Here is a 27,998-nt window from a genome sequence, read left to right as displayed (position 1 = left end):
TGACAAGGACACCTTTTTCAGCCCCATCTGTAAACATTTATTGTCCTGAGGGGGGAGCACCACGGCGCCCCCCCCAACACCCCCCCCCAAGTGCTAGCAGTGCCACAACTCTGCGCCAGGGAGACGGCTGGGCACCACCCTGGTGACACGGGGGGGGGGAGAAGGCAGGGTAAGCCGGGGGGGGGGCAGCAACAGAGGCACCTCCTGCTGCTCAGCCGCCTTGCCCCTACCCCAAGTCATTCAGGACTGACCACAGAAACCCTATAAATACGAGTAGCACCGTGCAGGGCCTGATCCAGCCCATAGCTTATTCACCCCAAAGAAGGGCACACACCCAAAGCGAGGAGGGAGCCAGCGCCAGCACGGATGGAGCCCCCTCTCACCCAGTCCACAGCCGAGGGAGGGGCAGCTGCACCCCACTCCTGCACCGCCTGGGCCAGCAGCCACAGCCGCCCTCTTCTGGCCACGCTCCGGCAGCGGGAGGGACGGTCCCAGCATGGCGGCGGCAGCCTTTGACTGCCTAGAGGAAACCTGGAAAGGGATGCAAGGCAAGGCCAGGTCAGAGAGGCAGCCCCCCTCCAGCCGAGGAGCAGCCTCCCCGTGGATTCCACATCCTGGCCCAGCCCCTCCCCTCCCAAGGCAAGAGCCAAGACACAGCACTTCCAAGCAGGGGCGGGCCTCATCCTGGCCTCAGTGGGCAGGGGAAGAGGAGCAGCATCCGGGCGCTCTGCTCGGCTGGTGCGGCCCAGGCCCCTCTGGGCCAAGGGAAGCCGAAGCCCCAGCCTGCCTTGGAAACCAGCCCCCGCCCCAAGCGGAGCCCAGAAGCGGGGGGAGGACAGAGAAGGGGCCGGGCAGGAGCAGAGACTTACGCCCAGAGGGAAGGATGCGGCCGAGCGCTAGCTCTTCTCCCTCTCCGGCTGCTGTGCCCGAGTCTCCTCCTCCTCCTCCTCCTCCCAGCCCCCGAGGGGCAGATCCTGGCCGCAGGGTTGCCTTGCAGAAGCTGTTTGGAGGGGCAGAAGACCAGTCAAAGCAGAGCGGATGTGGGGGTAGCAGTCCCCGTCCTGGCAGGCCGCGCAGCGGGCCCTCCCCTGGCAAGGACCTGCCAGGGCCGACCCGGCTGCTCCCCCCCCCCACTGCTCCCCCCCCACCTCAGGCAAGTCCCACTTGGGGGAGCCGGCTGGGCAGCTCGGGCAGTCGGCTTCCTGCCGGCTGCGCAAAGGCCACCACTTGACGGCGGGGATGGGGGCCCTTCCAAGGCAGCGGCCTCCTCCAGGGCTCCCTTGACTCCGTGAAGAACACGCTGGGCTGCCGGCCGCAAGCAAAGCCCCCCCCCCTCCGCGAGGGGAGCCGGAGGAATTGCGCCCCCCATCAGGGCAGAGGGCCAGGCTCCTCCTCTGCTTAGGCCAGGGCTAAGGAAGCCGGGCCAGGCGAGTGAGGTGGGGGCCCTGCAAGGATCTCTGCTCCCCTATTGTGCGTGTGTGTGGGGGGGGGGAATGTGCGGAAGGAAAAGAAGAGGGGCCCCTCCGAGGTCCCTGGGGGTGCCAGTCACTGCCCTTCGGAAAAGGGGCCCCTAACCCACCCCCCACCCCCCCACCCTCTGACCTGCTTGTGCTGAGCGCTGCAAGGGAGCAGGGCGCGGTGCCTGTTGCTGCTGCTGGTGGAGCTGAAACGGAGAAGGGGGGAGGCGCGTCAGAGCTGGAGTGCCCCCCCGGCCCCGGACCCAGAGCGACCGCAGGCGGCTGCGGTGGGGGGACTCTGGCCTGGGAGGGGCCCCGTGCTCAGAGCAGACAGAAGTCTTCTGGCTGGGGCCCAGGAAGCCCCCCCCTTGGGGGCCCAGAGAGATGGAAAGAGAGCAGGCTGAGCCCCCCCTGCCCCCCTCACCTCGTGCATGTAAATGGCGTGCAGACTCATCTCGGCTGAAGCCAACTCCGACAGCACCACGGAGCGGGTCAGGGGCGTCTGGTGCGACTCAGGCGGAGCGACGCTGCAGGGTGAGAGGAGTCAGGACGCCGCCGGATGCAGGGACAGGCACTCCCTGCTCCGGGGGGGGGGGGGCGGGCTCCCTGCCCGCACACCCCCAGCCGGCCACAGAGCCCTCTTCTCCCCCAAGGCCAGGCTCGCCCCACGCTGGGCAGGCTAAGGTGGGGGGGGAGGACAGTGAAGGAGGAGCCGGGCGGAGAGCGGGATCAGAGACACCCCCCTCCCAGCCCACGAGCAGGCGATGGCAATCCAAAGCCAACCTGCAGAACTCACTGCCCCCAGGGGCTGAGACGGCCACGAGCCCCCACGGTTTTACAGGTTGGCGGCAGAGAAATGACCAGCCCTGCGAGGCCTGGAATCTCCCTGTCTGGGGAGTGCCCATCCCCACGCGCCAGAGACCAGCCCCGGACACTGGCCGCCCTCCCGCTGAGGGGAGAAATGCCTGGCCCCCCAACCCCAGAGCTTAGCCCCCCCCGCAACCCCCAGCCAGCCCCCCCGGGAGACCTCTGCATTTGGGAGGGTACCTGTCCCCCAGGAGGGTGCTGTCGCTGCGGTAGACCGAGGTCTCGCCCGGGGGGCAGCTGCGCCGAGGCGGCCGGGAACTGGAGAGCGAGGCCAGGATGCTGGCGGCGGCGCTGGCTGTGCTGCCCGGCGGGGGGCTGAGGAGGCGCCGCTCCGCTGCCAGGACGGGGTGAGCCAGGACACTGGCCAGCAGGGCGTCCGGCTGCAGAGAGCGGGGCAGGAGAGGAGGGTGAGCCCCCGCGGCTCCAGCAATGACCCCCCCCACCCAGGAAGGAAGGAAGGGCCCGCCAGCAGCCCAAGGACTCACCACGGTGCTGGGCCCCTCGTCCGAGAGCAAGGAGGTGCCCAAGGGGGCCTCAGCCAGGAGGCGCTGGGCAGGCGGGGCGTGGGCCGCATCCTGCTGCACCTTCTCCTTGAGGTGCCCGATGAAGAGGGAGCTTTCGGGCGGCGGCTGCCAGCGCGGGTTGGTGATGGCAAAGTGGACGAGCGAAAGCTCCGTCTTGCCGTTCTCCGCCTGCTGGTAGACAGAGGCCTCCGTCCGGCCTTGCGACAGCCACTGGGGGGAGAAGGAGGGCTGCCCTTCGGGATGGAGCTGGGGCCCAGGCACTGCCCCCGCCTCAGCAGGAGGACAGAAGGCAGAGACCCACACTCCCTCACAGCCAGGGCGTGCGCGGGGAGGGGGAGGGCGGGGGGGGGGGTCCTGCGCAAGGCCTGGCCTCTCTGCCTCCGCCCCCCACCGGCAACAGGAAAAGGGCTGCCGTGCCAAGGACACTGAGGCCGGGGGGGGGGGGGTGAAGTCTCCCGGCTCCACGGACCAACCGTCTGCCTGGGATGAGGCAGCTGCTGCGGCGGCGGCGGCGGCGGCGGCGGCTGAGACGGGGTCAGACGACGGCCTCACGGACAAGGCCACAGCCAGGCCGGAGTAGGCAGGCCGACCCGAGGGCTTGCTGAGAGCCAGCACCCCACACCTCCCGAGGGGCGGCTGCCGCCCGCCGTGCCTACCTGCGGATTGCCATGGTTGCGGATGTCCAGCTGGGCAAAGGAGCAGATGTCCCCGACGCCCACCACCTCGACAGAGAAGTTGCGGAAGAAGTCGATGATGTCCAGGGCCTTGGCGCGCAGGGCGAAGATGAGGAGGAAGGGCGTCACGATGGGGCTGAGCAGCTCCTCCAGGATGAAGACCTGGGCAGGCGAGGAGGAGACCGTCGGCCTCGGAGGCCCGCCCTCCTTCCCCGCAGGCGGCCCGCCCCCTCCCACTCCCCACACTCACGGCCTTGTACTGGAAGAGCTGGGCCATCTCCTCGCGGGTCTCCGACTTGTGGGCGTTGCCCTGCCAGTGGTCGGGGATGTAGTGGATGTGCGCCAGGACGCACTGCAGCAGCTGCTCTGGGCACCACACCAGGTGCTCATCGGGGATGAAGGACCTGCCGGGCGGGAGGCCCCGTCAAAGCCCAGGCGGGGACGCACCGTGGACCGAGGACCCAGCCGCAAGGCCAGGGGGGCGCGGGGGGGGGGGGAGCCGGGCCCTCGGAGCCGGGAGCCGTGTCCGGCTGCAGCAGCTGCCTTGCCGGGGGTCTGGGGTCTGGCAGGAGCAGTGTCCTGGACGTTCAACCACCAGCTTCACACGGAGCCCCTTGGCAGAGGAGAACCGAGACTGGCTGGAATGCCGCCACCGCGAGGGCTAAAGCAGAGAGGTTGGCCAGCAGCCTCGTGACAGAGAAGTGTCCTCCCCAAACCTTCAGAGGCTCCAGATCCCACTGGGCCCGGCTCCACTAGCATCCTTGCTCTCGGGACTGGCGGCACCCACAGGCAGGCCTTCCTGAGCTGAAAAACTGCAGCCCTGTGGCACCATCAAGACCAGCAGCCTGATCGTGGCAGGCGCTTTCGTGGGCAGCAGGCTACAAAATGCCAAAGGCCCAGCAGCTCTGTGACATCCCACGCAACCCCCAAGGTGTGCCCAGGGCAAGAAGAGGGCGATCCCTCACAGCTGGGGCAGACCACAACCCCCACCCGTCTAGTCCGGCCCTCTCGGCTAGAAGGCTCGCCACCCGCAGCGAGGGAGCCAGGCGTGCTGCCCTGGGAGCAGAGCCGGGTCCGTTGGGCAACCCCTGCCCAGCCAAGGCATGGCACAATCCCACCCCCCAGCCGGGGCCTGCCTCCCTCTGAAGGGGAAGGGGGACCCTGGGGTCCGGGAGCCCCAGGAAGAGGCCGGGCTGCCAAGGGCCCTACCTGGCCACGGTCACCACGAGCCCCAGGAGGGTGATGGCGGTGAGGATGTGCTGCACAGTGAGGACATCCTCGTCGTAGACGGTCAGGGCGATCAGCACGGCCAGGATGGAGCCGGCAAAGAAGCCCACGTTCTTGGCCAGCAGGGTGAGCAGCGGGCTGGTGAAGGAGTTCATGTACTTGGAGGCAGGCTTGTAGCCGCGGCTCAGGCGGGCCTGCAGCTCGTGGTCCAGCTCGTTGAAGTGGCGCAGGTAGAGGCGGCCGTAGAGCGACCAGCGGCGGGCCCCCAGGCTGCCGGGCTCCCGCTTGAGCACCTCCGTGTAGCTGAAGAAGGCGTAGAGCACCTGCCAGACCAGGATGAAGGGGCAGAGCAGCAGGTTGGCCAGCCCCAGCAGCAGCATGCTGCGGCCCAGGCGGCGGGCCAGCTCCAGGCGCGCCCCTGCCCGCTTGTACTGGGGCTGGAGGTTCCACTTGCCCTGGAAGAGGGAGCCCGGCCCCCAGAAGAAGAGGAGCTCCAGGTTGTACTTGAGGCCCTGCGTCAGGAAGACCCCCTCGCCCAGCAGCGGCAGCCGGAAGCCGACGGGCAGCAGCGCCTTGTTCACCATGGCCACCAGGTAGTTCTTGAAGCGCAGGATGCGGTGGTGGATGTCCAGCTCCGTCAGCTCCCGCCGGTGCACGCACATCTGCTGCTCCCGCTGCAGCGAGATCAGCCGCGCCTGCACCTCCTGCCAGCTGCAGCTGCACAGCTTGTCCTGCCGGGGCAGCAGAGAGCGTTGCCCAGAGCCCACTCCCACAGGGCCCCCCTGCCCCCTGGCGCCCAAGTCACGGCAGCCCCTCCTGCTTCCGTTCCCAGCTGCTCTAGGGTTGCCGAAGCTGCCGCCTCCCTGCACAAGAGCTGTTAAGCCAGGCATTCTTCACACACACACACACACACACAGCCCTGGGGGGACCTTGCCTGCTGGAGTCTAAGGCCACCCGGTCCAGCCCCAACTCCCAGGCAAGACCCTGCCGCAGTTCCACCCCACAAGCATGGCCCCCGCCCCCAGCCAGGCCTCGGGCGGATTTCGTGCCAGCCTCAGTCCGAGGGGGGTCGCTGCCCAGCAGAGCCAGGTCACGGACCCCACTCAGGGAACTTGCAGGTGACGGTGGGCTTCCGAGAGGGGAGATGTGTGCCACTCAGGACGAGGGCCGTTCCGCCAGGTCGGCAGCCCCACCTCCACCCAGCCACAGGGGGAGTCTTGCAAGGGCCCCCCCCGCCCCCGCCCTGCCCACTCACCGAGGGAATCTTGAGGGCCTTGGTGTAAAAGGCACGGATCTCCCAGTAGCCCAGCAGGCTGCACAGCACCTTCACCAAGCGGTAGAGCCAGAAGGTGGCAGCCATCACCAGCAGGAAGATGATCCAGCCGCTGGCCCGGATCCTGGCAGCAGAGAGAGAGAGAGAGAGAGAGAGAGAAAGAAAGATGGGGGGGGGAGACCACGTCAGGCCACTTGCCTCTGGGGTCACCCTTGGGGGGACAGCTGCAGGAGGGAGGCTCCCCCAGGCCGGGCAGCTGCACTGACACACCAAGACAGGCAGGCACAGGCCAGCAGCTCAGGGCAGACCCAGACCCACAGCTGCCCCCCCGGGCAACAACTGCCCGATTCTCCACCAGGAGCAGCAGAGCAGACCACGGGGGCGGGCCAGCCGGCCGTGAGCAGCTCCTGCCTCGGCCAGGGAGACACAGCAGGGGAGAGAAGCCGCTCTGTGGAAGAGAACTCCCTCGCTCCGGGGAGGGCCACCCCCGACAGGCATCCGTCCAACCACGGGGGAAAGCCCCCGGCAGAATGTGGGGCAGAAAAATAGGTGCCAGGCTGGCACGAAGGCAGATGGCTAAGCAGCCTCACACAGCTGGGGGGTTCTCTGCATGGCTTCCTGGATCACACCCCCTCACAGAGAAAACACTCTCCATCAGTGGCCACAGGCCTGCTAGCTAATGGAACCTCCATGTTCAGGGGCAGTCACAGGAAGTTGCCTTATACGGAGTCAGACCTTTGCTCCATCTAGCTCAGTAGCATCTGCACCAACTGGCAGCAGCTCTCCCAGGTTCCAGGCAGGAGCCTTGCCCAGCGCTCCCTGGAGATGCGGCCAGAGCCTGGCCCTGGGGCCTCCTGCAGGCAAAGCTCTTCCACTGAGCCATCCCCTAAGAAGAATATCAGGAAGCAGCCAATGCCAACCAAGGCAGGCCCCGCTTAGCACCGGGAAGTGGGCACGCTCGCCACTTCCGGCCACTTCCGGCCGACGGGGGGAACGGGGCGGCAGGGAGGAACGCTGCCGCCCCGAGGGGTTTGACATTTGGAGAGCGCCGGCGGGGGAAACGCGGCGGGGCGGGGGTGAGTACACCCTCCCCCGCCCTTAAAAGTAGTACCCCCGCCGGTGCCGAAGCCTCTTCGGGCACCTCCCTAACCAGGACCTCTGCTGAGCTCCGAGGGCTGCACTCAAGGGGGAACCCCCCAGCCTGCCTGCAAGGCACTGGGGAGTGCACTGTGCCCCACTGAACCTGCCCCCCCCCAGCACAGCCCCAGCCGCTCACCTCTGCGTGCACTGTGGCGTGGGCAGGATGGCGTCGGGCAGCGTCACCTTGCTCCTGTCGGGCGCCAGGCCGCCCCCTGGGTGGGTGTGGTTGGCAGGCCGGTTGGCAAAAAGCACGTCGTACTCCACGCAGCAGAGCAGGAAGGTGGTGAAGGTGACCACAAACAGGAACTGCCTGGAAAAGGAGCTCCCTGGGGTCAGAGGGCCCCGCCCCGCCCCCTTCTGGCGGGGACTCCACAGGCAGGGGAGCGCGCGAGCACACCTTCCCACCGCCCTCCAGGGGAGAGCGGGCTTGGGGGGCCACCACCAGCCGCCCTACGGCCAAGAGCAGACAAGCTCAGGAAGGGGCTTGCAGGTGAGCCAGAGCGGGGGGCGGGGGGGGAAGGCTACTGCTGGGCACTCACACCAGCTCGAAGATGTCCGAGAGCATCATGCAGGCAAAGCCGTTCTTCTGGTGGAAGTGGTAGATGTGCAGAGGCCGTCAAGGGAAACCGCGCGGTCTGCGGGCCCCGCCCAGATCCCCCCCCCCCGAGGCTCCGCTGCTGCCAGGAGAGGAGGGGATCCTCTCCCAGCACCTCTGTGCTGCCTGACCTCCAGGCTGCAGCCCCACCACAAGGAGGGCAGCTTCAGCCGGGCAAACGCTTCCGGGCCGGGGTGGGTGGGGGGCAGTCTGTGGGTGCCCAGAGAGATTCCCAGCCTCTCACTCCAGAAGCCCCTCTCAAGCACCCCCCGCCCCGGTGAGGAGCTCTCGAGGTGGGGCCACAAGCCCCGTCCGAGGGAGCCGCATCCCGGCTCTTGCCCCAAAGGATATTTTGGTGAAGAAGTGGTCCAGGTTCTTGATGTGGTGCCAGGAATCTGTGAAGGAGAAACGGGAAGGGAGAGGGCTGCTGCTGCTGCTGCTGGGCCCTGCCCGCTCCCCACCCAGAGGGCCCCACCCTCCAGCGCCCGGGCACCTTTCAGCCCCTCCGTGACGTGCACCAGCAGCTCCTCCTCCTCCTCCTCCTCCTCCTGCGGAGAGTCATCTTCGTAGTCTGCCAGGCGATGGTAGTCGCCACCGGGCTCTTGGCGAGCAGCCATGGGGGACACTGGGCCGCCCCCTGTCCACATGGGCCCTGGGGGGGGGGAGAGAGGGCAGGGGTCACAGGACCCACTGGGACACAAGCCCCTGCTTCCCAGCGAGGGAAAGGCACTCTGCAGAGGCTCAGGGAGACTGCGGGGCAGCCGCTTGTCTACTCTCATTGGACTAGAAACCAGAATGACAAGCAGGCCTTGGGCCACTCCCAGGTGGGCAGCACCCCCCCCCCCCGGGGCCACCCCCTGTCCCAAAGTCTGGCCACAGGGGCAGCTCCTGAGCAGGGCTCTCTCCCATTTTCCTCATCTGCGTGCAGAAGGAGTTTTGTTCTGGGCCGCAGGACCAAGGCGGCATCCAGTGCAGTCAGTGCCTTCCTGCTTCAACCTTGCAAACCGCCCAGAGAACTTGCATTTGAGGTGGCATAAAAATATGCTAAGCCAACAAACAAGCCTGAGCGGGACCTAAAATGAACTGAGCGGACATCCACACACCTGTGAGCACATGCCTCAGAGGGAAGCCTGCTCCTGGGCCCGGGCTGCCCCCCACCGGGCCTTCCGACAGCCCGCCCTCCTCACTGGCTCAGCACCCCCACCTGGAGCATTCCCACTCCCTATATCATGCCCCCCCACCCGCCTCAGGGCTGGAGGAGGTTCCAGGTCTCCCAGGGAAGGAAGGCTCCAGACAGACGCCTGCCTGGGGGGCTGCAGTGGGGCATGTCCTGCCTCCCACGGGCCACTGAGTCGCCACCTCCCCGGGAGAGGCCGGAATGGGCGCCTGGGCTACCTTCCAGCCCGCTGCAGGTGGAGGGACCTGCTGGGTGGCCCTGAGCCAGGCGGGGGAAGCTGAGCACTGGGCACGCTCGCTGAGGCAAGCCGGGAGAACCCAGCAGCAGCCAGGCAGGCCAGGCGTCTGCCCCAACGGCCTCTCGCCAGGCACTGGGGCGCTCCGGGAAGGAGAACTCTCTCCTGAGAGCCGGGCCGCCCCAGGCCCTCCAGCGGAGAAGGGGGCTGCGGAGGGCAGAAACCCAGGGCCCCACCAGCCTCCGCCTGCCCCTTCCCAGGAGGCCAGACTCCCACCCTGCTGGCCCAAGACAGGAAAACAGAGGCTGGAGGCCAACGGCAGACCAGCCAGAAGAGGACAAGAGGCAGGGCCCCCTATCACAGGGGGGTGGCCCGCTCCACAGAGGCTTCCCTTGAACCAGCCCAGGGCCCCGCCAGGCCCGACGGACTGTGGCCACAAGCCTGGAGCCAGAATATCGCTCCAGGGGACTTCCCACTGGGCAGGCTGGGGGGGGGGGGCCCTTCCTTTCCCTGGAGGCCCTGCTGAGCGACTGCATTCCGGCTTCTCTCCCCAGCCCTGGAGCCTGGCAGCTCACACCGCCCAGCCCAGGCCCCCTGCCCCCGGACCCTGCCCCCCCCCTTTACCACTGCCGGGAGGGGATCAGCTGCGCAAGGGATCCTGGCCAGGATCTCCGGGAGCTGCTGCTCCTGTTGTCCTCCCGGGGGTGGGCGGAGGAAGCTGGCAAGCAGGCTGGCCCCACCTGCCCTGCATTGCAAGAGCCCTGAGTCACTGGAGGTGGCTCAAGCAGCAGCAGCAGCCGGAGAGGGTTCACCTTGGGGCAGGCGGCAGCAGGGAGGACACCCAGCCTGCCTGGCCCCAACGTGGCCCCCAGGGCCAGCCGGGGTGCCTCTCTGCACGGGGGACGCGCTTGGGCCCGCCTCCTCGCCACGGCCCTGGCCTGCTGCACACACGGCCCCTCCTATGGGAGAGGGAGGCAGGGAGCCACCAGGCCAGAAGCTAAAAATATCCGGGGCGGCAGCAGCAGCAGCAAGCGTGTAAACAGCCTGGGACGGACGGTAAACACGAGAGGCAGCAGCCGAGGGCCACCCGAATGGGCCTTCAGGCCTCCCGCAATCACCATGAGCACCACTGCCTGCCACCCAAAGCAAACCTCCCCTTGACAGGCAACCTGCTAAGCAAGGAGCCGGATCCCAGCCTGGCACAGCGGCAGCAGACCCAGCGCAGGGACCCCGCTCGCGCTCACAGCGCCAGCCTCTGCCATGGAGAGCAGCACTGAGCGCCCAGGTCTGCGGGCCACCCGAAACGCTGCCGCCAGGAGCGCCCTCGCCGCCGCCGCCGCCGCCACCCTGCTCCTGGAAGACCCCGCGCCCCCAGTCGCCCTCCCCGCCGCCTCCTCCCCCTCCTCTCAGCGGCCCGGCTGCGGCCCAAGACCGCGCACTCAGGCACCAGCTCCCTGGAGGCCCCCGGGCAGAGGCAGAGGTGCGGCGCCGCTTGCGCTGGGGCAGGCCCTGCCAGCGCTTGCCCGGAGCCCCGACTGACCGACACTCCCCGCCAGCCGCCTTGCGCTCCCATGGAGCCCGCAGGCGGGGAGCAGCAGCCGGGGCACCCCTGCTGCAGCCCGAGCGAGGGCGAGGCCAGCAGAGGCCCCTCCGCCCCAGGGAGGGCCAGGGCAAGCCAGCTGGAGGGCAGGACCACGGAGCAGCCTGCCGAGGCACCGCGGCAGGCCAGGGAGGCAGCAGCCAAGGCGCCCAGCCAGAGGCGCCCCCTCGCCTGGAGGAGCCCGCCCAGAGAGGCCGGCCGGGCTGTGCTGCATCGGGCCTGGCCTGCTGCGGAAGCCTTGCGCCGGAGCTCCTCCGCCCTGGCCGAGGCCTTGCCGCCAATTACCTGCAGGGTGACCAAGGGGCGGCTGCTGGGAAGAGTGCGCGCCCGCCAGTCCCTCGCCGGGCGCTGGAAGCAGGTCCGGAGGCGGCCGAGGTCTCCCCAGCCAGGCGGGCTCTGGCGCCGCCGGCTACCTCGTCATCTCAGGAGGGCGGCTGGCAGCCCAGCAGGGTCTGGAGCCGGGGAGTCGCTTCCCGAGCAGCTTGTCCAGGGGGCTGGCGCAGGCTCCCTGCCAAGGCTTCGGCAAGACTGCTGGAGCGCGCCTCCCTCCCGGAGCCCGGGCGCCTCCGTCCGCCGCTGGGTGTGCACTCGGGCGCCTTCTGGGGCAAGGCGCCCTCCTCCGTGGCGCAGGCGGACTCCAGGCCCCGCCGAGGCTCTCCGGGCCGGTGTGTCTCTTTGCGGGCTCTCGTGCCAAAGCCCCCCCGCGACGCGGTGCACACACGGAGGAGGCAGTCACGGGAGGGGCAGCGGTCCCAGGCGGCGGCGGCGGCGGCAGCAGCAGCAGCGGCGGGGCGGCGTGGTCGGGGGCCGCCAAGCGCCACGGGATGCCATCTCCCTCTGCTGCGGGGCGAGGAGCCAGGCGCGGGCTAAGGGGCCGCCGCCGGCCTCGGAGGAGGGGCGGGCAGCAGCATGCCGGGCCCCGCGCGATCCAGAGCGGTGCTGCTCTTCTTCCGGGGAGCCTGCAACCCGCAGGCTCAGGGCATCAGGATGCGGCCGCCCCCAAGCGCGGGGCAGCGGCGGCGCGGGGGGCCTCCTCCTCCGCCGCCTCAATGGAGCGCGATGGGGGGATCCCAGCCGGGAGGCGGAGGCGGCGGCGGCGGCGGCAGCTGGGGGGCTGCCGATCCCGAGCAGCGGCGGGACGCGACGCGCCTCGTCCGGGGCGGGCGCCGCAGATGGCTCGGCTGCCTTCAGGGCCGCGCAGTGTGGGCCACCGGGCAGAGCCCCTGCGGCGGCCCCGCGGGGAGGCGGGGGAGAGCTCCTCTGTCTCCCGCTGCTGCCGGGGGTTGTCGGGGTCCGGGGCGGGCTGCGGCGCGGGCCTGCTGGGGGCGGGGTCCGGCTCCCCTTGCACCGCAGCGGGGGCCCGATCCCTCCTAGCCTGCCCGCGAAGCAGCCGCGCTGGGGGGCGGGGCCGGGGAGGAGCCCCGGAGGGCGCGCGCCACTCGCAGCGGGCTCAGCCGGCCATTGGCCACGCCCCCCGCGCCAAGCATTGTGGGCCGGCGGAGTTTCCAAGATGGCGGCGGCGCTAGACGCCTGAGCGGCGGGCTCGAGGAGAGCGCTCAGATTCCCGCGGCCGCAGCCCGTCGCCCTCCCCCTGGTCCATCCTCCTCTCCCTCCTCGCCACCCGCCCTCATCCCGCCGCCATGCTGTCGCGGCTGCTGGCCACAAGGCCGGGGCTCGCCGGGGGAAGCGGCTTCTGCTGCTGCCGCAGCCGCCTCACCCGGACAGCCAAGACCGGGCCTTTGCGGGCCGTGCTCGTTGCCAGGTAACCGTTGCCCGCGCGGGGCAGGCCGGGAACAACCCCCCTTTTGTGTGTGCGTTCCTGGTTGTGCGTTCCTTTCCCATTCCGCAGAGCATCTCGGTCTTCGTAGTCCACACGGCGCGCCCTGCGCTTAGCCTTCAACGTGGGACATTTTGGGTTTTTGGGCGGCTGCAGCGTGAGATTGTCTCAACGCGAAGCACACTGGGAAGTGTAGTCCTCGAACCCTAGGGTTGGAGGCGGCCAGGAGGGCCTGTCCCACCCGCTGCTCATTGGAGAGGACGAACGCGCAGCCAGCAGCTTCTCGCTGCGAGGGAGCTGGGCTGGATTGGCCCGCTTGGGCCAGATTCTTAGGCTGAGCTACCCACTGGAGTCACTGGCTCCCATGGTTGTCGGGCTTCTCTTAAGTCAACATAGGAAGCTGCCCTATACTGAGTCAGACCCTTGGTCTGTTTAGCTCAGGATTGTCTTCACAGACTGGCAGCGGCTTCTCCAAGGTTGCAGGCAGGAATCTCTCTCAGCCCATCTTGGAGATGCTGCCAGGGAGGGAACTTGGAAGCTTCTGTTCTTCCCAGAGTGCCTCCATCCCCTGAGGGGAATCTCTTACAGTCCCAGTCTCCCATTCAAATGCAACCAGAGTGGACCCTGCTTAGCTAAGGGGACAAGTCATGCTTGCTACCACAAGACTAGCTCTCCTCTCCCGTTGACACCTAAAGGTAAAGTGCGCTGTTGAGTCGATTTCGCTTTTTGGCGGCCTCTAGTCCTTTTGCTCTTTGGGGCAGTGGAGAAGAAAGAAGTCTTTGCACTCCTCCAGTGACAGTCCTGATCAGCTGCTGAAGAAGTGCTAATGGGCCTCCCACAGTCTTCTCTTCTTGAGCCTCAACCTACCCAGTTCCTTGCACTTTTCCTTGTAAGGCTTGTTTTCTCATCTCCTCACCATCTTTGTTGCCCTCCTCTGGATTTCCAGTCTGTTTGCATAGTGTTAAAAGTGTGGTGCTCCAAACTGGACATAGATGAGGTCTGACTAGCACAGAATAAAGTGGAACTATTACCTCTCATGAGTTGGAAACTACAGTTCTATTAATGCAGCTTACAATCACATTTGCCTTTTGTGCAGGTGCATCACACAGTTAACTCATGTTCAGCTTGTGATCAACTGCAGGATTCTTCTCACGGCCTTCACTGTCCATCTTATGACCTCTTGTTCACATCCTAATTTCTGCCTCTGCTGATGGAGTGGCCCTTGCTTTTTCCCCTTGTGGCTTAAAAGTTGCCCAAGGTCTTGTGATGTGACGCTCTTTAGGAGCTGAACTGTCCTGCGTCTTGGGGTGACAAGAAATCTAAACCCTGGGGAGCTTGCAGTGATCTCTGGCATCTTCAACAGCGCTGGGAGACTGTGCAAACTGCTATCTCTTCTAACCTTGGCCTCCTGGTGGAGAGTGGACATTGACTTGCTGTCCCGTCCCCCTCCCCAGCTTCTTAGGAAGTCCCCTATGGAGATCTAACTGAGAAATGTAGTCCATGTTCCATGGTCCTTTGCACCCATGCTCTGAGGAGCCACTTGAGCAGGCCCATAAAGCCCAACACCAGCATTGTGCAGATGGACATCTGAAAGGGGAGAGGCAGCTTACAACAGAAGCCTTTAACTGCCTTCTTAAGTAAAGCTTCAGAAATTGTGCTAGTTGCTGTCCAAATAAGAAGAAAGGGAGTATGTGTCAGGTGCTTCCAATCCAGTAGCCTCTTCTGGAGGCATGTTAAGCATATCAGATTTACTCTTCACTGGTGACACACAGGCTCAGCAAACAACAGTATTTCTGGCCTGCCTGATTCCACTGGGCAAATTAAAATGTGAAAAATGGCTCTTATAAGTCTGTGGCAGTAACAAGAGTTATTCATGAAGAAGCCCACCCAGAGACCCCCTTCTGTTTTGGGGAGGAGAGGGTTGCTGCCCATGGAGAGCTCATTATTACACACACACACTCTTGGTTGTTGCCTGGATTGTTGGCCATACTGTTGCCATCCGCAACTCAGCCCCTCTTGGGAAGCTTGCTGGGATTGTGCTGGCCTATGGGTTATGCTTGTGATAGAGGAATTTTTTGAGCAGCGTGTTCTCCCAGGTGCTACAGGTCCTGGACTGAGATAACTGTTGCTATTCAGTGACACTGGACACTGAATCCGGACACTGGTTGGGTAACACTTTTCTTTGGGGCCAAGCCTCCAGGATTGGCTCAAAAGACCCACCTGTTGGATGAGACAAAGGCAGGATGAGGCAAGAAGGACATGACGGGAATAGTCGCTGGGAACGCTGGAGCCCAGCTCTGCTCCTTAAGACTGCAGCCGCAGGGCGTCCGATACTCTCCCCAGGCACTCTAGCTGGAGAACGCATGCAACAGCTGGAAGACTGGACGTGCCCTAACATGGGTTCCCAGCACTGAGTCCCCAGTCATTGTTGGCAGCATTGTAATGGGATGATGGGAGCTGTAGTCCAACAATCTTTGGGGACCCAAGTTGGGGGGGACCCCCTGCCATAGCTTGGCTCCCTTGCCACACAAGTGCCCCTCTCTCTTCAATGTCCTGACCACAGAGTTTGAGTGGCTTGCCTGCTTGTGCCAGAGAGCAACTTGCCTGTCAGTCCTTCTCTGAGAGCTAGCATGGACACTGCAGATCACATGTGGACCTGGCAAGTGGGGAGCTTGACCATGGATCACTGACTAGCCTCAGGCAAGCCCTCTCCGTCTCCATTTTCCTACCTGTGAAGTGGAAATGGGCATTGCCTGCTTTGGGAAGCTCTTGTAGAGAGGAGTGAGTGTGGGAGTGTGTACGGTCCATGCATGGTAGACATTACTTCTCAGTGTGGAAAGGTTTTTTTGTTCCAGCATAGATGGCAAGATTTTGAGTTATACAGAACTCTTCATCAAGCTGTATGTCCAGAATGCATGTGCACTCCAGCCCCGCCCCCCAAATCTGGTTGTTTTCCAGCTCGCCTGATGTTTTTCTACCCAGGCCTGCTGCTTTTCGTGAGAAAGAGAATGTTTATTATATCATGATGATAGATCTTGTTGAGGTGAGCTGCTTTGTCTTGGCCAAACAGCCCACAAGAAAAGCACCCTCTTGTGTATCTTGGCTACATTTACAAATGTGGGTGGGATTCCTGTTTGGCCTGCCACCCAGGTACTGTCCAGGCAGCTCTGTCCAATTATAGGGTCAAAGCAGAAACAGGTAAGAGCTAAAGAAAGGATTTGCATAACTCAGACGTTTGTTTGCGGAGTATTTTAAAGACTACTTGGTGTAGGAGAAGGCTTTGCCTCACTTCTTCTGAGACCAACTTGACCGCAACACTTCTTCAGAGTGATCCTGTATATTGTTCTTCCTGTTTGACTCTTGGGTGGTGAGGGGGGAGAGGAATCTCACTGGGGCTAATGAGGGATTTGGGCCCCCGTCTCCTGGGTCCAGCACACAGTCGGCCGGGCTGCTCTCTGCTTTGCAGTTGCCATCTCTGTGCTCATGGTGTGGGGTAGCTCCTCTGAGGGCCAGTGGATCCTGGGGATATCGAGGCTCTTCCTTGCCCTGACCTTGGGCAACCTGTGCTGCTGACTGCCTTTTGGCCTTGTCTCCCCACCTGGGAATATCAGTGACGAGAGGTTTTTATGCCAGCATCATTTACAGTGGCCTTTGTCACTGTCCCTGTAAATGATTCTGCTAACCAGAGCCCTGGCTGTCTTCAGCCATGGGGCTGAGCTAAGCTGGGCAGGCCCTCACCGCTTTGTTCTCCCTGCTCTCCTTACAGGTCCTCGGGCAGCCATGCCAGGCCCTCCTGCTTCCTGCAGGCTCCCGGCAGCCTGGCCAAGCTGTCCCCAGCGGTGCTGCTGCTCTTGCCCCGGAGCCTCCTCCGGCTGGGCCAGGTGGCTGCTCTCTTGGCAGGGCCAGCCGTGGTGGGGGTGCGGGCTGCCTTCTGCCAGGAGGGCAAGAGCAAGGAGCCCATCTGTGTCCCCCCACCCGTGGAGAAGGAGCCGGAGTTTAACTGGGCCATGTTCTGGAAGTTCCTGAAGCCTCAGCTGCTAGCACTGACGACGGCAGTTGTGGTGAGAGTCTCCTTTCTCTTGCGGATCAGGTCAGTCTTGCCCCATGCAAGTGCCTGGAGGGAGGCGGTCAATTATTCAAAGAGGTGGGCATTGGCTGAGGCAGGCAAGCACACCTGCACAGGCAGCTATCCACCAAGGCCGACTCAGGCCTGGCAAAGTCTCCTTTGAGGCCTCAAAGCAATCGAAGAAAAAGAAGAGGGCGGAGGCACCACCCAGGAAACACGAAAGAGAGGGGACTCGCTGTTACCTTGGGCAGGCCCAACACATTTTCGATAAAATCATGGTAGCAGAACTGTTGTGCGGTTGGTTGGCTTTGGCCTCTGTAAAATGTTGTATGAAGTTTTGAAAGTGCTCTCGGCAAAGGGTTTTATTTGAAATACACTGGGCCTGTTAAAGATAACAGGAAGGCATCTGAGGGTCCACTTTCCTCCAAGAATGAGAGCTCATAGGAAGGATAATGATGCCAGAAGGGTCAGAAACCACCACCGGAAAGGGTCCCACAATTGCAGGCAGAGCGTGGCATTTCTGAGCTTGGCTGAGCTCCCCCTGGCCTGTCTCTGTCTTACTCCAGTTTGCATTTGGAGCTGCACTCCTCAATGTCCAAATCCCACTGATGCTGGGCCAGGTGGTGAACGTGGTGGCGCAGCACGTGCGTGTGGCTGATTACCTGCGTGAAGTGCGCCTCCCAGCCCTGCACCTCTTGGGCGTCTACGCTCTCCAGGTGGGTGTCTGCAGCCGTGAGCTGGGCTCTTTCTGGACCCTTGCTGCTTGTGATGCACCAGGACCCCAGGAGCTCTGGGTCTGCTGGGTGGGGGAGGGCTAGCAGGGCGTGGGTGACCCATGGGCACGTGTGTGGATGCCTGCCTCTCTTCATCTCTGCCTCTCTAGGGGTTGCTGACCTTTGGCTATATCCTGCTCCTCTCACGGGTGGGGGAGAAGGTGGCAAATCGGATGCGCAAGCAGCTCTTCGCTTCTTTGATCAGGTATCTGACCATTGCGGGGCAGGGAAAGGAGGGGAGCTGCACGCATGGCAAGTCTGGGTTGGGGCCTACTATGCTGATGGGAGAGGGAAGTGCTCTGTGCCCGGCAACTGCGGAAAGACCTCACAGGCAGACCCTGAGGGACATTTGGGGGAGCCTGAGTGGTTCGGAGCAGGCGGAGGAGCTGATGCAGAGCCGTGACAGCCGAGGGGCATTCAAGGTGGCGTGAGCACATAAGGTCACCACAGAAGAGATTAGCAGGGGGAGAGTAACTGGTCCTCTCCACCCCCAGCACAGTATTTCCAGTGACTGTTGCTGGTGTCTATCTGATGTTTCTGTTTAGATTGTGAGCCCTTCAGGGGACAGGGATCCATCTTATTTATTTGTTGTTTCTCTGTGTAAACCGCCCTGAGTCATTTTTGGGAGGGCGCTATAGAAATTGAATAAATAGTAAATAATAATAATAATAATAATAATAATAATAATAATGAGAACCAGCAGACGAAACCAAAAAACAGGGAAATGATAGCAGTTAAGTGATTCAGCAGCTGTCAAGCCATCTATAGACCAGCGAAGGGAAGCAAACCAGACGCTTTACCAACATGAATGACCAAGAGCCCAGACAAACAGGACAGACTTTGCTTGGTGCCTAAAGGATAGTTATAAAGGCAGCAGGTGGGTCTCCCTTTGGAGGGAATTCCACAGCCTAGATGCAACCACAGGAAAGGCCCCCTCACTGCTAACCCCCACCAGCTTCTGAAGGCACCCAGAGAAGGGCCCTTGAAGAGGATCTCAGCTGCCTGGTAGTCCTAAACAGTTCAGGGCTGTAAAGGTTGGATGTGAATGAATGGTTAGGGTTGTGTTGCCCCCAATCAGTGTGGGTTGGGCCAGTGCCCCTTGCTGCCTGCATCGTGCACATGGGAGCTGGTTCTAGCTGTCAAGCTGCGTGAGGGCTGTGGAAGAGGCAGGCCTGGCATGGCCCGTGGGCTGCTCCACTGAGAAGTGGACTTGGAAGGCATTTCTGGGGCAAATGCAATGATGGCAAAGGGATGCTTCCCCTGCCCCGGGTCACTGCTCAGTTCCACAACTGGCATTTCTCGATAATGTAAAGAGTTCTTGGTGGTGTTGCCGACTCTTTCAACCAACCAAGCAGCTGCCAGCCAGGGACTTGTGTGGCTGCACCACCACCACCCCCGTAAGGCTGACTCTCTGCAGCTGCAGAGGCAGCCCGAGGGCCATGACTGGGTCTCCATCCTGCCACCTTCTTCCCCCAGGCGAGAGGTGGCCTTCTTTGATGCCAACCGGACAGGGCAGCTGGTCAATCGCCTGACCTCCGACATCCAGGAGTTCAAGTCCTCCTTCAAGCTTGTCATCTCTCAGGTGGGGGGACTTCACCTGGGAATGGGGGGTGGGGTGAGGAGTATAGGGCGAGTGGGAGAAATGGGCAAGGGCAGAGGCCGGGTGTGTGGGTTGGGGAGAGCGGTTGTATAATGTGTGAGAGTTTATGTAGTGGGAAGATGAGGCTGTTGTGGGGTTGCCCTGAGGTATGTGTCAGGCCTCCCCCTTTGCCTTACGTTGTGGTTCTCTCCTCCCTTGGGGCAGGGTCTGCGCAGCCTCACCCAGACCACTGGATGCTTTGTGTCCCTCTACTTGATCTCGCCCAAGCTGACGGGGCTGCTGCTCCTGGTGATGCCGCTCCTGGTGGGCACTGGGGCCCTCATTGGCTCCTTCTTGCGCAAGCTTTCACGCAACGCCCAGGAACAGGTAAGAGAGGCCCATGCAGGCCATTGGGTGGCCCCCATCGCCGATCCGTAGCAGGCGGCTTTGAAGCAGCTCCTGCCAAGGGAACCAGGAGGCTGAAGCCCGCCCCCCGCTTAACTGTGTGTGGACCAGGCTGGGGTTCAGAACCTCCTGGGAGTTTTCTTGTTTCCCCAAGGGAAGACTCTTTCACTGGGTGCTTGGCTCTCGTGCAGTTGGGCGGCTCCTGCTCCTTGGGCTTTCTGGCTTATTCTATGCATCAGCTTCCTAGAATCCTGCTCGATAGTAACTGAGGTTGTTTAAAGCCAGCCCCTTGCTCTGGGGGAGCATACTGCCTGTTTGCTTACTTATTTACTGCATTTGTATGCCAGCCTGCCCAAAGGCTCTGGGCAGTGTGCAAGTTACAGATTGGTCATCCCATCTGTATCCTGCCCCACGGGGCAACAAGTTCTGGGCGGGTGGGGTGTCCCACAAGGAGAGAGCTCGGCTCAGAATCCTCCTCCTCTGCCTACAGCCAGCTGCCTCGTGCTCTTGCTTCTCCCCTCCACTGCTCCTCCTTGAAGGACTGTTTCTTAAGGGGGCTTTGCACTGTGTTGTCTTTGGCTGGAGCTGATTCCATAGTGGTGGTGCGGGGGGCGGGGGCTGCTCTCAGGCACTCAGCCAGCCGCCCTGTGATTACTGCTTCTCTGTTGGGTACAGGTGGCCAAGGCCACAGCGGTGGCAGACGAGGCCCTGGGGAATGTCCGGACAGTGCGGGCTTTTGCCATGGAAAACCGAGAGATTCAGTGAGTGTCACCAAGGATCGTGCAGCTCAGCTCAGCTTAGCTCAGCTCCCCTGCTAGAGACGGGATGTTTCCATCTTCAGGATGACCACTTCTTCCAAATCCCCAAAAGGGTCCCAGTATGTTGCGGGGTAGGGTGGGAGTCGTCTCCTCGCTCCCCATCACCTCCACTAGGGGGACGCAGAGCGCCTGGTCGCCCGGCTTGCTGCTCGGTTGGGCTGTGGGTCATTTGGCAGGGTGGTGGTGACGTGCTTGTTCCCATAATGCTCCATTCCTCCTTGGCCCTCTCTCTCCCTCCTTTGGCATGGCCACTGTATAAGCAAAGGTGCTCAGAGTGTGCCCCAAGGCAGCCCCAATGATGTGCTCAGTAGTGCTCTTTCCACCCTCCCTCAAACATCCAGCTTTGTCCCACCAGAATCTTGGGCTCAGCATGGTGAATTCTTCGTCTCTTCCCACGTCCTTGTCCACCCTTCGCTTGTGCTTCATTGCTGTGGGAGGAGGTGTTGGCTTCTCCTCCGCCTCCCTGGCTAGGAACTTTTGGGCGCCTGTGTGATTCTCTCCTGGTGGAAGCCGCCTCCACATCCAGCCACGCTGGCACCGTTTCCAGAGCCTGCCCTGGTACAGAGTCTGCACTGGATGCCAAACCTTCATCCCTCTCCACCCTCCCCTGATGAAGCTGTCCCTGGGCCTCCCTGGCTGCCTCTTACTTGTGCTCTCACCGTAGTGCTTGGCCCCTGCCTGGCAGCTGCCTTTGCATGGCAGCCAGGATGCAGGGCGGAGCGCTCTTCTTGTGGCATGGCCGGGCACGCATTGTCCCCTTGGCCAAGCAGGGTCTGCCTGGGTTGCATTTGTTTTATGTATGTATTCGATTGATATACCCGCCCTTCCAAACGTGGCTCAGGGTGCTTTACAAAAACGTAACCATTCCAGTCAAACCCCTCTGGGTGGGCACGCTAAGGCATTCCCCGGAGGGGGTGGGGCCGTAGCTCAGTGGAAGGGCACCTGCCTGCTTGTGAGCAGGAGGTGCCAGGTTCACTCCCTGGAGGCGGCAGCAGCAGCAGCAGCAGCAGCATCCCCAGGAAGGCTGGGAGCGACTCCTACTGGGCCGGAGACCCTGGAGAGCTGCTGCCAGTCAGAGCCTGGCGGTCTGACTCGGGAAGAGGCAGCTCCCTGTGTGGCGAGCACTGCAGAGGTGGCAAGGGGTGGCCTCTGGAGCCCGGGGGGCCACTGGTCAGGCTGCCCTCTTCTCTCCCTTGCAGGCAGTATTCTGCGGAAGTGGACCGCTCCAGCCAGCTGAACATGAAGCTGGGGCTAGGCATTGCCTTCTTCCAGGGCCTCTCCAACCTGGCGCTGAACTGTGAGTTGCTGGCGCCCGCTCTGCCTGGGGGGCTCCAGCGGCCTGGCTGCAAGGCAGGCGGCTGCTGGGAGGGCTTGAGCGTGGAGCAGAGGGGAGGGCCCGCCTTCTGCCACCTCCTTTTCTCCCCCAGGTATTGTGCTGGGCACCATCTTCTTGGGGGGCTCCCTCATGGCTAGGGAAGAGCTGACACCTGGCGACCTCATGTCCTTCTTGGTTTCCTCACAGACAGTGCAGCGGTAAGGGGAGACACACGCACACACACACCCCACCCCCACTGCCAGCCTCCACCCCCCACCACCACCAATGGACTCTCTGCTTCTGTCTCTCTAGGTCCATGGCCAGCATGTCTGTACTGCTTGGGCAGGTATGTGGGGCCGGGGGCGGGGGCAGAGAAGGGTGTGCAGGGGCTCCTCTTGCCTCCACGTGAAGAGAACCTGCAAAGGGCTTGTTCAGCTCTTTGTGTGGATGTGGCCAAGGGGTGTGTGGGGTACCTGGTCTCCTGGCAGTTGGCCATGGAGGGGCAAGTGCCCATCTGCAAGTGGGGGGGACAGGGGGTGGTGTCGGCCAGGGTGCTCTGGAAGAGCCTTCTGGGTCCAACTGGGGGCTGTTGGTCCCCTCCAGGTGGTGCGAGGAATGAGTGCTGGTGCCCGCGTGTTTGAGTTCATGGCTCCAGTGCCCGAGGCCCCCATCTGTGGGGGGGAGCGGCTTGCATGCAGCATCTTGCGGGGGAATCTTGACTTCCAAGATGTCGCCTTCAGGTGAGAGCCAAAGGAGAGGCAGCCAGACACACACACACCCGGAGTCGGGTGTGCCCACAGGGCTGAAGGAAATCCCAATCCTGCATGAAGGCCACCCCAGATCTTCCTCTTTTGCATCAGTGGTACAGTGCTGGTGCTGAGATAGAAAGCACTGAAAGCCCCCCGCCCCGCCAAGATCTCTGCAGTCCGCAGGACTCGTCTCTTGCTATATTTTTCAAGCAACAAAAGAGATTCTGGGGATACGGAATTCTTTGCCAGGCATTGTGGCTACCCTAGCCTAGAACACAGTACAGCTCCTCTTCTCTGCTCCCTCCCCAGTCCCCACCCACCCCTTTGGTCCCTATGGGTCTGCTCACCAGCACTTCATCCTCTCCCCTGCACTGGAGTGACTGTGAGCTTGGGCATGGGTGGGGGAGCTGAGGCCTGCCTGCACCTGACCTCTTCCTTCTCCTCTGCCAGCTACCCTACACGGCCAGGCTACCAGGTGCTGCGCGACTTCAGCCTCTCCATCCCTGCCAACAAGACTGTGGCTCTGGTGGGAGAATCCGGAGGAGGTAAGGCTCCCCCCTTGCCTGGAGGCAGTGCCTTGGTGGGGGTAAGTCAGCAAAGGGCTTCTCCACATTCCTGCTCGCATGCTGGAGCACCTGTCTGTGCACCTGTGGGAGTGTGAGGAGGTCTCTGCCTCTTGAGCTTTGGAACCGTGCAGCTGGCTGTGGAGTCGACAAGGGAACTGGTCCCTCTGATGAAAGTGCCAGACCTGGATGGAGCCTCATTGGGTTCCATTCAGGACCATCCTCCTGTTCCCGTCCTCGAATGCCTTCATTCTGCCGTGTGGCCAGTCCTCTCTCTGACCCCCTCCTGCTTTCTCTTCCCTTCACAGGGAAGTCGACTGTGGCTGCCCTCTTGGAGCGGTTTTATGAGCCTACAGGGGGTGCCATCTTTCTGGATGGGTGCGATATTAGCACACTTGACCCAACCTGGCTCCGTGGGGATGTCATTGGCTTCATTAACCAGGTGAGGAATGGAGGATGCAGCGGACTGAGGTGTGTGATGTGGGACAGAGAAGCCACCTGCAGACCTGAAGAACTGGGGCTCTTCAGTGCAGCAGTCATCGGAAGAAGGATGTGAAATTGCAAACGATGCACACAGAGAGAGCCACAAACAGACCAAAGGGAGCTGTTCTCGAGGGAATGTGCAGCTAGCTTGTAGAACTCCCTGCTCCAGGGCTCTATTTCTTTATTTATGTTTGTTAGTACATGTATATGCCGCCTTATACAAAAAAGTCCCTGGACAGTTCACTGACAGTTGCTCGTAATTTGGGCAGGTGGCTGCGTTGCTGTTGAAAGGGCTGGGTTTGTTCATGTCAGCCTCGGCTTTCTGTAACTGTTGGTGGCAGTAGCTGGAAACACAACCTCCACGTCCAGCAGCCGAGTCTCTCTGGCTGCTAGGTCCTGGGATGGCTGCAGCATGGTGCTGCTGATGAGCTCCCTGGCACCAACTTGTCTGCTGTTATCCAAGACTGAGCTGGGAGCTTTGGGTGCCTCAAGTCTGATCCGGGAGGGGTGGGGGTGGAGATGCTGTGGTTCTTCTGGGAGATGTTTTGGGCACAGGCAAGAGACCACGGGGAGGGGAAAGAAATGCTGCCTCAGCAGCACTGCGGGGCAGGAAAGGCCATGCCCCTGGGGGTCTGGCTCTTCCCTGGTCCTGAGGCTTCGGTTCTGCTCCTCCCACCTCAGGAGCCTGTGCTGTTCAGCACAACCATCATGGAGAACATCCGCTTTGGCAAACCATGTGCCTCAGACGCCGAAGTCTACGCTGCTGCTCGCCTTGCCAATGCTGACGGGTTTATCCGCAGTTTTCCTGATGGCTACAACACTGTTGTGGGTGAGTTTGGAGGCTTTCAGGGGGGCCACTGTGACATTGAAAGGGCCCTGATAGAATTGGGAGTGTCCCAAGTCTGACCCTCCCGACTGAGGTTCTCCATGGGGGCACTTCCCTTCTCTAAGGCCTGGGACTGGAGCACATGCAGACCAGTCCCAGTTGAAAGGTGTTCACAAACTCCACCAAGACCAGTGATGCAGAGGTCATTACGAGATGCCTTCCAAACAGCCAGCCCTCTGGCGCTGCTTGATGGCTGTGATTGGTAGTCTGCATGTGGATATTTGGCTGTCCGTGTTTGTTTCCTGGTCTTACCTGGCTGTGAGATGGAAAGCAACATGCACACACATCTCTATGATACAGTCGCTCTGGGGTTTTCAACCCTTTTTGACAGGCACCTCGCACTAGCTCAAAGAGAATGGGGTGGGGAGAGAGACGGGTGGGCCAGACCAATACTCAGTGGCTGGCCTTTCTGTCCTCCTCCTGTGTAATGAGTTTCTTGCCAAGTAGACCCCCTCTGTTCTCCCCTTCCAGGTGAGCGGGGGGTGACCTTGTCTGGGGGGCAGAAACAACGGGTGGCCATTGCCCGGGCACTCATCAAGAACCCCACCATTCTGATCTTGGATGAGGCCACCAGTGCCCTGGATGCCGAATCGGAGCATGTGGTTCAAGAAGCATTGGATCGAGCAGTGGCTGGTCGCACCGTGATGATCATTGCACACCGTCTCAGCACAGTGCAGGGAGCCGACTTCATTGTGGTGCTGTCCAAGGGGCGTGTGGCTGAGGTGAGACTCTGGGGGAAGGCACAGTCTTGGGCAGGCTGCACCGGCCCTCCTACAAATGTTCTACAACTCCCATCATCCCTGACCATTGGGGGCTGGTCATTAAGGGCAGGGGGGGCTGTGTCCCCCTCCTTCAAACAAATGCACTTATTAAAAAGGGAAACTTAAAGCCTAATTAGGGGAAAGAGAGCACACCATTTTCTTTGAAGGGAGCTTGCCTTAACCCCTCCTCCCTGCTGCTGGAGCCTCCTCTCTCCCTTGATTGGCCAGAAAATGTGCCAGTCAAGCTATCCTATCCTCTCATTGTTTGGGGGCTCCCCTAAGCATCACCTCCCACCCCCCAGGAGAAATACACAGACTGATTGCAACAGCTTCTGTATTCCCACCCTCGAAAAAATAAGATCCAAATAAATACATGGCTAATTGCCAAAGCCTGTATACTACTACTACTACTACTACTAATAATAATAATAATAATAATTTTTGCATCTTTATTTTCTACAAGTTTTTCAATTTTATGGTCCCACCAATTTTTGGCTAAAAATACAAGCTACCTGTAGCCAAAAATTGGTGGGACCATCAAATTGAATAAGTTGTGGAAAATGAAGATGCAAAAATATTATGGGATATCTGACTACAAAAAGGCAAACATCTGCCACACAATACACCAGATATAACTAGTTGAGAAGAAAGTAGTCGAGAAGAAAGAAAAACAAGTTAAAATAATTGACATAGCAATACCAGGTGACAGCAGAATAGAAATAGAAAAAAATCACAAAATACAAAGCTCTACAAATAGAAATTGAAAGGCTGTGGTAGAAGACCACCAAAATAATCCCAGTAGTCATTGGTGCCCTAGGTGCAATTCCAAAATGCCTTGAAGAGCACCTCAACACCATCGGGGCCACAGAAATCACCATCAGCCAATTACAAAAAGCAACTTTACTGGGAACAGCCTATATTCTGTGACGATATCTATAATAATAACAGCAACAATATTGATTATAAAGTTCAGCAATCCCAGGTCCTTGGGAAGGACCTGATGTCTGGATAAAACAAACCATTCAATAAAACCTGTCTGACTATGTAAACAATAATACATTGTAAACAACAACAACAATAATAATTTAAAACAAACAAAAACCAACTTTTCCCTTGGGGTGGCTGGGCGCTGCTTAGGGAAGACCCCGGGAGAGGGAGTTGCAATAGAGGCTCAGTCGGCAGGGGTGTTTTGCAGCACTGGAGAAGTTCTGAACAGGGAAGATGTGAGTAGCCCATCTGTGAGAACCAAAGCTCTAAATAGGTGAGGCCAGGGGGGTGTCCCTCCCCTCCTCCCCCAGTCCACTTTCTGCAGGATGTTTTGACTTGGAAACTCTCAAGTGACCAAAGCTTACTGGCAGGGCGGGAGGCTCCACTTTCCCCATTAGTAAAGTTTAAACTGAAGAAGCAAGGCATTCTGTACCTCAGGAGGGACAATGACGTTGTTCCTCCTGATGAGGGGAAGAACAAAATAGATGCACTTGGCCCATTTGAAGGAAATAACTCCAGGGTACTGGCTTCTGGTGTACAAATGTAACGGACCAGAAGGTTCGTTCTTGCCGCCTTGTCTTTTCCCCTCCTGCTTTTGTGCTGTAAAGAACAGACAAGCGAGCAATTCAGTGCTGATTCAGGGGTTGGCCTTGCCCTGGACTGCAGGTGGGCAGTTTGCTGCCCTCTTACTTCTTCAAGCACTGGTCTGTTTTCTGAAATTTGCAAAACTGCTCTGGAGATTGGGGGTGAGGGTCAGCCTATCAGTGCTGTGCATGGCAGGCTTTGACTGAAAACTGGCAGTATTGGTTTTCACTGGCCCTTGCCCTGGTGGAGAGAAGAGTGTGTGGATTTGTTTGTGTGGATTTGTGTTGAATGTAACACAGGAGTTTGGATACACAGACCCATTTTTGCAGCTAGCCCAGGGTGAATAGTCATTTCTTCCAAGAGTTTGGGCCTTGGTTGTATCGGTTCTCAGGAGATCTGATCAAGTGTTTCATAGGCTGGAACTGGGGTGTGTGCGCGCGTGCGCATATGTCTACAGAACCTTCAGTTTGAGGAGTGGTGTGGATGCTTCGAGACTCTTCAGTCTGGGAAGACTGAACTAAGACTTTTAACAGAAAGGCCCTGAAATTTGGACGCAAGGGCTGCAGTCCAACACAGAGACATGCCTAGATGCCTTCAGGAATCTGAAGCTTGTCGTCTTGTGTATTGGGTTGTGGCCAAGAACTTTATAAAATCCATCTCTGGAACTCACTACTGCAGGATGTGATAATAGTGGGATAACACTGATTGTGGCTCTCTGCTGGCCTGAGCCACTACGAGAACGATAATTTCAAAAGTAAACAATGAGGCCTAAAGGCCATGAAATGCAAAAGGTTTAGCAGAGTTCATTCAAATGTCTACACAAGATGAGTACAGAGAGAGCTATTCACATCAGCTGGTGCAGGTGATAACCCAAACTTTCTACTGCTATTAATTCAACTCTTATGGTGGTAGAAGACCACCTCAGTGAATACAATCCAATTGCTGCACAGCATTCTAGTTTGGGTGCAAGTCTCCCTGGGACGGTCTTGTAAACTGCTGCCAGTGTACCTGGTGCAACGCTGGACCCAGGCAGCTTGGGCCACGGTTTGGCGGGCTGGGCAGTGACTAATCTCTCTAATGCCTAATCTCCCCCTTTTTTGTCCTTCCAGTCTGGGACCCACTCGCAACTACTGCATAAGGGAGGCATCTATGCAGAGCTGATTCGACGGCAAACCAAAGATGGTGTTTGAGGCAGGAGAGCCTGCCAGAGTGCCAGCGAGGAGGAAGCCCAACTCCTGGCTGCTTCTCTGCCTGAGTTCACAGGCAGCCCTACTCAGGACCAGGGCATCTTCCCGGAGGCGGCTGCTCCCCCAGCGTGGTGTCCTGCTCATGTTCATGTGTGATGTTAATACAGTATTTCATATTCAGACGGCCTCTTGTCTTGGTTTTTCTGATGTTCGCTGGGTGGCAGTGGCGGGAGGTGCCACTACCAGGGGAGGGAGGGGAACTCCCCCCCACCCTCTGCTGCTGGGTGTAGCTGGT

General features: G+C 60.8%; 3 protein-coding genes across 4 annotated transcripts; 2 read left to right on the top strand and 1 right to left on the bottom strand.

The window, feature by feature from the left end:
• Positions 1-19: 19 nt before the first annotated feature.
• ATG9B (autophagy related 9B) lies at positions 20-11,193 on the bottom strand. Of its 2 annotated transcripts, none has more exons than XM_053260370.1 (15): positions 11,055-11,193; positions 8,251-8,409; positions 8,109-8,152; positions 7,702-7,766; positions 7,299-7,472; positions 6,005-6,146; positions 4,732-5,480; positions 3,773-3,926; positions 3,505-3,684; positions 2,810-3,058; positions 2,505-2,704; positions 1,882-1,984; positions 1,603-1,663; positions 870-1,000; positions 20-531 (listed from the first exon to the last, which is right to left on the bottom strand). In XM_053260370.1, the coding sequence occupies exons 2-14, from the start codon at positions 8,402-8,404 to the stop codon at positions 897-899; spliced, it is 2,379 nt and encodes a 792-aa protein (XP_053116345.1). In that variant the 5' UTR covers positions 8,405-8,409; positions 11,055-11,193; the 3' UTR covers positions 20-531; positions 870-896. The 2 variants fall into 2 exon arrangements, with proteins under 2 accessions (XP_053116345.1, XP_053116346.1); XM_053260371.1 differs by having other exon boundaries at positions 3,505-3,612.
• LOC128331392 (basic proline-rich protein-like) lies at positions 9,136-11,639 on the top strand. Its single transcript, XM_053264737.1, has 2 exons — positions 9,136-9,536; positions 10,334-11,639. The coding sequence occupies exons 1-2, from the start codon at positions 9,136-9,138 to the stop codon at positions 11,637-11,639; spliced, it is 1,707 nt and encodes a 568-aa protein (XP_053120712.1).
• Positions 11,640-12,259: 620 nt separating this feature from the next.
• ABCB8 (ATP binding cassette subfamily B member 8) lies at positions 12,260-27,883 on the top strand. The gene is made up of 16 exons (XM_053260391.1): positions 12,260-12,531; positions 16,313-16,607; positions 17,179-17,328; positions 17,496-17,590; positions 18,862-18,967; positions 19,190-19,351; positions 20,045-20,130; positions 21,387-21,484; positions 21,615-21,720; positions 21,815-21,848; positions 22,106-22,242; positions 22,702-22,796; positions 23,123-23,256; positions 23,979-24,126; positions 24,655-24,905; positions 27,626-27,883. The coding sequence occupies exons 1-16, from the start codon at positions 12,410-12,412 to the stop codon at positions 27,704-27,706; spliced, it is 2,100 nt and encodes a 699-aa protein (XP_053116366.1). The 5' UTR covers positions 12,260-12,409; the 3' UTR covers positions 27,707-27,883.
• Positions 27,884-27,998: the final 115 nt, after the last annotated feature.

This window comes from Hemicordylus capensis, chromosome 6 (genome assembly GCF_027244095.1).
Source record: "Hemicordylus capensis ecotype Gifberg chromosome 6, rHemCap1.1.pri, whole genome shotgun sequence".
NCBI classification, from domain to species: Eukaryota; Metazoa; Chordata; class Lepidosauria; order Squamata; family Cordylidae; genus Hemicordylus; species Hemicordylus capensis.
This window is presented reverse-complemented; position numbering and strand designations above follow the sequence as displayed.

Coding starts and splice junctions, on each gene's coding strand:
- ATG9B (XM_053260370.1), bottom strand. CDS start 8,404: ATGTGGACAGGGGGCGGCCCAGTGTCCCCCATGGCTGCTCGCCAAGAG. Junction 2,705..2,809: donor ACGAGGGGCCCAGCACCGTG/GTGAGTCCTTGG, acceptor CGCTCTCTGCAG/CCGGACGCCCTGCTGGCCAG. Junction 1,664..1,881: donor ACGCCATTTACATGCACGAG/GTGAGGGGGGCA, acceptor TCTCCGTTTCAG/CTCCACCAGCAGCAGCAACA.
- LOC128331392 (XM_053264737.1), top strand. CDS start 9,136: ATGGGCGCCTGGGCTACCTTCCAGCCCGCTGCAGGTGGAGGGACCTGC. Junction 9,537..10,333: donor GGGCCCCCTATCACAGGGGG/GTGGCCCGCTCC, acceptor TCCCCTTGACAG/GCAACCTGCTAAGCAAGGAG.
- ABCB8 (XM_053260391.1), top strand. CDS start 12,410: ATGCTGTCGCGGCTGCTGGCCACAAGGCCGGGGCTCGCCGGGGGAAGC. Junction 20,131..21,386: donor ATGGAAAACCGAGAGATTCA/GTGAGTGTCACC, acceptor TCTCCCTTGCAG/GCAGTATTCTGCGGAAGTGG. Junction 24,906..27,625: donor CCAAGGGGCGTGTGGCTGAG/GTGAGACTCTGG, acceptor TTGTCCTTCCAG/TCTGGGACCCACTCGCAACT.